This window comes from Lycium ferocissimum, chromosome 6, assembly GCF_029784015.1.
Source record: "Lycium ferocissimum isolate CSIRO_LF1 chromosome 6, AGI_CSIRO_Lferr_CH_V1, whole genome shotgun sequence".
In the NCBI taxonomy this organism is placed as follows: Eukaryota; Viridiplantae; Streptophyta; class Magnoliopsida; order Solanales; family Solanaceae; genus Lycium; species Lycium ferocissimum.
In genome coordinates, this window is record NC_081347.1 from 13,181,183 (window position 1) to 13,188,561 (window position 7,379).

The window sequence follows — 7,379 nt, forward strand, 5'->3', positions numbered from 1 at the left end:
CTATCACAATAGTGAGGGATGGGTATCGAACCGATGATGAACATGAGGGCGGGGTTGGTCATGAAGAAGTGGGAGAAAGAAGTGAGTGTGAGGGTGATTCCGATGAAGAGGTTGAGATAAGGTATGAAGAAGCCTTGAATCATGCTATTGTGGCTAGAAGAGCCATGGGGGCTCTAGATAGGGAAGAGAGTGACCAAAGGGAGAACTTGTTTCATGCACGGTGCAAAATTATGGATAAGGTGTGCTCATTAATCATTGATGGTGGAAGTTGTACGAATGCCCTTAGCCAATTTTTAGTTGAAAGTATGAAATTCCTCACCCGCAAGCACATTAATCCCTACAAACTCCAATGGTTTAATGAATGTGGTGAAATGAGGGTCAACAAGCAAGCCATTATCAAATTTAGCATTGGCAAGTACCAAGATGAGATTTTGTGTGATGTGGTACCCATGCAAGCTTGCCATCTATTGCTTGGAAGACCTTGGCAATTTGATGTTGATGCCCAACATAGTTGGAGAACCAACAAGTACTCATTTGTGGTCAAGGGGAAGAAGTACATTCTTAACCCACTAACCCCTTACCAAGTGAGTGAGGATTATCGAGTAATGAGGGAGCTTCGGGAGAAGTATCAAAGGGAAGAAAAGGAGAAGGGTGAGAAGGAGACTTTGTTGATCATGAGGGGACATCTCAAGATGGTTCCAAGAAATGTTTGTTGGCCAAACCAAGTAATTGTTTAAAAGGGGTTGACGAGAGACACTTCATGGTGTGTCTTGTCAACAAAGATCTTCTCCTAAATGCTAAATAAGCTACTAGCACTTTGCCTAGTAGTATGTCTTCTCTTTTGCAGGAATATGAAGCCTTGTTCCCGAAGAGATGCCCGATGGCTTACCTCCCTTGAGAGGTATTGAGCACCAAATCGACTTTGTACCGGGTTTCCAAATTCCTAACAAACCGACTTTTAGGAGCAACCCGGAAGAAACAAAAGAATTGCAAAGGCAAGTGGATGAGCTCCGTAAAAAGGGGCTAGTGAAGGAGAGTCTTAGCCCGTGTGCTGTTCCGGTGATTCTTGTTCCAAAGAAAGATGGCACTTGGAGGATGTGCATTGATTGTGGAGCCGTCAACAAAATCACGGTAAAGTATCGCCATCCCATTTCGAGGCTTGATGATATGTTGGATGAGCTTTGTGGCTCAAGTGTGTTTTCGAAGATTGATCTTAGAAGTGGTTATCACCAAATTCGAATGAGCCCCGGTGATGAGTGGAAAACGGCCTTCAAAACTAATTTTGGACTCTATGAGTGGCTTGTCATTCCATTCGGACTAACCAATGCACCTAGCACATTTATGAGGTTGATGAACCATGTCTTGAAACACTTTATCAACAAGTTTGTGGTTGTTTATTTTGATGATATCCTTGTGTATAGCAAATCAATTGAGGAGCATGTAGGCCATTTGAGGCAAGTATTTGATGTCTTGTTGCGTGAGAGGTTGTTTGCTAATATCAAGAAATGTGCTTTTTGTGTTGATAAAGTGGTGTTCTTGGGTTTTGTGGTGAGTGCAAATGGTGTAGAGTTGACGAAGAAAAAGTGGAGTCTATTAGAACTGGCCAACTCCTAAAAATGCAACCGATGTGAGGAGTTTCCATGGGTTGGCAAGTTTCTATAGAAGGTTTGTAAAGGGGTTTAGTACAATTGCCTCTCCCTTAACCGAATTGATCAAGAAAGATGTTCCTTTTGTTTGGAGAGATGAGCAAGAGAAGGCGTTTCAAGAATTGAAATCCATGTTGAGTTCGTCACCATTATTGCAATTACCCAATTTTGAGAAAACTTTTAAAGTTGAGTGTGATGCTTTCGGGGTTGGCATAGGTGGAGTATTGATTCAAGAAGGCAAGCCATTGGCTTACTTTAGTGAAAAGCTAAAAGGGGCGTCATTGAACTACTCTACTTATGACAAGGAGTTGTATGCACTTGTGAGGTCTTGATCCATTGGCAACATTATTTGTGGCATAAGGAGTTTGTGATACGATCGGATCACGAATCCTTGAAACATTTGAAGAGCCAATCCAAGCTCAACAAGAGACATGCGAAATGGGTAGAATTGATTGAAGCTTTCCCTTATGTGATCCATTACAAAAAGGGGAAGGACAATGTGGTGGTGGATGCATTATCTAGAAGGTATGTCTTGCTAAACACTATGACTTCTAGGATGATGGGATTTGAAAGCCTTAAGGATTCTATTCTCAAGATCCCGACTTTAAGGCAATTTGTGAGGAGTTGACCCAAGGGAGGAGGGTTGATAGGTTCCAACTTGTTGATGGGTTCCTATTCAAGGATGGTAGAGTTTGTGTTCCAATGAGCTCATAGAGAGAGTTGTTCGTTAAGGAAGCACATAGTGGTGGAATGATGGGCCATTTTGGAGTGGCCAAGACACTTGACATTTTGGGTGAGCAATTCTATTGGCCCAAGATGCGACATGATGTTGAAAAGCTATGTGGTCAATGTTTGGAATGCAAGCAAGCCAAGTCCAAGACTCGACCCCAAGGTATGTATACTCCCCTTCCTACTCCTATTGGTCCTTGGATAGACATTTCTATGGATTTTGTGTTGGGTCTCCCAAGAACCAAAAAGGGTCATGATAGCATTTTTGTTGTGGTAGATAGGTTCTCAAAAATGTCTCATTTTATACCATGGCATAAATGTGATGATGCATCTCATGTAGCATCCTTGTTTGTGAATCATGTTCTTAAGTTACATGGATTTCCCACACTATTGTTAGTGATAGGGATTCCAAGTTTCTTAGTCACTTTTGGAAGAGTCTTTGGGGTACACTTGGCACCAAGCTCTTATGTTTTCTACTTCTTGCCACCCTCAAACGGATGGTCAAACCGAAGTAGTGAATAGGAGGAGTATGCTTAGAAGTATGATTAGAGGAAAGCCCACTTCTTGGGAGGACCGTTTACCTTTGATTGAGTTTGCTTACAATCGGTCCCTCTATTCCTCTATTGGCATGACTCCATTTGAAGTATGTTATGGCTTTAATACTTTGATTCCTTTAACCTTAACCCCTTTGTCTAGTGATGTTGTTGTGAGTTTAGATGCAAAGCAAAGAGCGGCCGAAATGATGAAAATCCATGCCAAGGTAAAGGAGAGCATTGACAAGGTCAACACCAAGGTAGCCAAGAGACAAAATCATGGGAGAAGAAAGGTGGACTTCCAACCCGATGATTGTGTTTGGGTTCACTTCCGAAAAGAAAGGTTCCGCAAATGCGAAAAGGAAAATTGAGTCCAAGGAGATGGACCATTCAAAGTGCTTGAAAAGATCAATGACAATGCCTACAAGATCGACTTTCCAAGTGAGTATAATGTTCATAATGTTTTCAATGTGAGTGACCTTTTCGCTTGTGTTGTAGGTATGTCCTTAGATTCGAGGACGAAATCTTCTCCAAGAAGGGGAGGATGATATCAACCCAACAAGCACAAGGCCTTTCACTAGAAGTCAAGCAAGAGAACTTCGAGAGTTGCAAGCCTTGTTCATGAAAAAGGATGCCTTGGAAGAGATTGGAGAGAAGACTTCGCGGATTTACAACATTTGGGAGTTGGCATTGGAAGAGTTGCAAAGTGGCTAGAAGCGCAAAATGGCTAAAAGTGCAACTATGGGGCTAAGATTGCAATTGAGGTCATACTTGCAAGTTATGGGGGTTAGAATGGCAATTGGAGGTCATAATTGCAAGTTATGAGGCTTTGGATGCAATTGAAGACCCATGTGGGTATTTTTACAAAAGAGACACTTTAGGGCCTTTTGGTGTAATAGGCATTAATATAAATAGTCTTTTCATCCATTTGGAAGACTTAGCTTGGATATTGTGTGAATTTATATTTTGAGAGATTTAGTTAATAGATAGTTTGTTTGGTTGATTATTGACTAAGTGTAATTTCTTAGTTGTGCATTGAATTGCAAGTTCCATTGAATTCATATTAGGTTGCTCATTTGTGGAATCATTTGAGTCCTTTCTTTGAATTCAAATTACTTAGGTTCTTAGGGTTGAATCAAATTGGGAGGGATTGGGTTTGATATACCCAATTTTGCCCATAGATTTACTATCCTTTGGGTTTAGTATCTATCCTTCTATTTCCTCTTTTCCAATTTTTCCAAATTCCTTTTATTTTCTTTTGTTGTTTTTGAATTCTTAGAGTTTCCTTAGGTTGAATCTTATCAAGTTTGCACAAATTAGATAACATATAACTAAAAGGCTTGCCTTTGCCTTCGGAATGCATTTGTTTTTCTCTGTTTTGCTTTTTCAAATATTGCATTCATCATCACTTGACAAACAAAAAATCCTTGTAATGAGAAGTCGGAAAGGCATGGAAGTGTCTGCTCTGTAATCAATGTCTGCATTAGTCTGCTGCAACATCACTTGCCATAAAATGCATATTGTATGTGAAATTTAGTTGAACCTAGAAATCTTCAACTCTACCCCGTGAGCCGAAAACAAAGCTATCTATGTACATTTGTGCCATTCATCTCTCAGAGCCAAGTGTCTAGCAGCTTCATTGGCTTTTTCATACACATGGTAAACTGCACAAGTAATACGCTCCACCAAGTCAAAAATTTCTTTCAACCTGGACATGGTTATTTCATTTGGCTCAGGGCGACCATTAACATATTGGACAAGGATTACATCATCAGATTCCACAATCAACTTTTGTGCATTCGGCTTTCCTTCCACGCATCGGACTAACCCATTCCTCAAGGCCTCCAGTCCAGCAATCACAATGTCATCAACATGAATGATACCACTATACCTACCTAAACACATTCCAGTTTCATCTTGAAAGACGCCACTAAATCGTCCTGGCTGATCACCTTCTGTGCCGATCCCATAAATATTTAGCTTAATCCAACTAGGAGGAGGAGGAACCGAGTTGCATCTTAAACGACGAGGCCCACGATATTCACCGAATATTCTTTTGCAAATTCCTCATCAGTCATATCGCCTTGCATATTTTCCAAAAATTCTTCATCGAGATACCTACAACACGAAAATTAGAAGTTACATCTTTAGGGATGAAGTACACCTTACCCTCTTATGGCTCCTTCAGCTCACGTCGATCACTCTATAGTTTCCTGTAAGAAAATATTCTAAAAGTACTTGGCATATTCCAACCAACAAAATCTAGATTCTCCAAGTAGCTCTTAAATCATTTGTATGTGTAAAGCACATCTTATCACGAGGGGAAAGAAATCAAACAATCATATACATGGAAAAAGTAAAGGCTAATGACTTCAATGATATGCTAATTGGTAGCACCATCATTTCTCAGAATCAACAGAACTAGACAAGTGAACTGCATTCGATAATTAAAAAAAATTTTAGTAGTTAGTCTCATATCACAGTACCTTTGCATATCCAACCAAGAACGTTCCAATTTGTCATTTCTTTTAAAATTTGAAATTTCCGACACCGAATCAACAAACAATAAATACGATCGGTCATGTATCATGAGACCACCAATAAGTTCTCCAACTTGAATCAAGGTGAAAGAAATTCAATACCAAGCAGTGAAGTTTCTATGTCAATGTTGGGATCCACGTCAAAGAAATGCCAAGCAAATTCTGAGAACAAATTAGTAAATATCTGATTATAGCTAGCCTTTATGTCAATCTCTGTTGTGAAGTCAAGGATTCTCTCTAGGCGTTGCACTACTTCTCCATTCAAATTAGATCTTTCTGGATTGAAAGTAAATGGTCGAATCTCGTCAATGAATGGCGAAACGAGTTTGTCGATAGAAAATATACGGTTACTACTGCGCGAAGACAGCTTTACCAAGTTGCCAATATGATAATAATTAGGATGAGGCATGTAGAACATTGTTGGTCTCCGAACTTGCCTCTTACAATTTTCATCAATGGTCAGAACCTCAAAACCCAGCTCCTTGAAAACTATGATATCAGCCGGAGACATTCCAGGATCATATACTTGTATATCGCCAATCCAATTGGAAAAATCTAGTTTTAGTAGGAGAACTATGGCAAGCTGAAACTGTGAACGTAAACTGTATTCCATACTTCCCAAAGCATAGATTACCACCTGAACATGTGAATAGGAGCCTAGAAGGCGAAATAAATGTTGTTGAAAAGCTTCGTTAGTTCGAGATCGAAGCGCATTCCGGATCTGATTGTGAGTTCTCAACATTCTTCACCATCAGTTCAATCTCTTTAAGCAGCCTCTCTGCCTCATCTTGTATGTGATAATCAATATTGGACTCCATATTCTCGCCATGATTCATCTTTACACTCCGAGTTCGAGTGACGTAACTGCTTAGCGACTTAAACACTATTTGACTTGAGCTGAAAATACAACAACTCTCTCTTGTGTTCGGACTTAATACAAACACAAGTGTAGGCCCGAATACAAAATCGCAGTAGGTCAAATACTTTTGAAAAAGAAAAATAAGCATTTCTCATTATCTGCAAGTGTAGAACTCAAAAGTACAGAATTGCTAGCCGGTGGAAAGTAGCTTGTCGCCCAAAAAAAATATGAATAATTAACCTAAAACCCCTCTAACTCAACCTCTTAAACTAAAAATGAATGGCTGATGTAAAATATATGTATAATATGTGTATAACCATGTATAATCAGTATAATCAGTATATACTCTATGTATACCGGCTAGAAAAAAGTAAACAGTGAATGGTCGGCTATTTGCGTAAAGATTCCAAATCATTAGAGTATACTTGCTGCACATCAAATGCTGATTGTTTGGAGCCACAAGATATTTCAAGAAGCAACTCACTTGACATTTTCTCTATTATAAGTTGGTTCAATTGAGATGAAAGAGGGCAGTGAGAGATAAAGAAGAATATGAACGTACCCCCTTTCTTTAACCCATTCAAAACCAATTGTATGATTCGCAATTATTAAGTTCAAAAACCAAGTTGTTCTGAACTCAACTTCTTCCATATAGGGGTGCTCCAGTCACCTACTTTCTTTAACCTATCCGAAACTAATCAGGTAGTGTTTGCAATCATTCGAGTACAAACACAAGCTTTTCAGAATACAATTTATCCCATCTATGTTGCTCGGTCTCTCCAAAAATGTTGTAGCACCCGTGTTGGATACTCAAAAAAAGGCACTACTTTTGGAGTATCCGACACTCACCCTTCAACATTTTTGAAGAGTCCGAGCAACATAGGCTATATCAACTGCCAGTAAAAATTCACAAAGAACTATGCAAATAAAACAAAATTGATTACTCTGAAGTGCCAGCTCACAAATCAAACCCAAAGGGAGAAGATGAATTTTTATGATCTCCTCTTTTCGTCTAAAGTATTATGGAGTTTGTATTTCATTTAGATACCTTTACTAATTAAGGGAATAAACA

General features: G+C 39.3%; 1 protein-coding gene across 1 annotated transcript; it reads right to left on the bottom strand.

The window, feature by feature from the left end:
- Positions 1-5,565: 5,565 nt before the first annotated feature.
- On the bottom strand, positions 5,566-6,284 carry LOC132061123 (protein SENSITIVITY TO RED LIGHT REDUCED 1-like). Its single transcript, XM_059453989.1, has 3 exons — positions 6,198-6,284; positions 5,702-6,085; positions 5,566-5,610 (listed from the first exon to the last, which is right to left on the bottom strand). The coding sequence occupies exons 1-3, from the start codon at positions 6,282-6,284 to the stop codon at positions 5,566-5,568; spliced, it is 516 nt and encodes a 171-aa protein (XP_059309972.1).
- Positions 6,285-7,379: the final 1,095 nt, after the last annotated feature.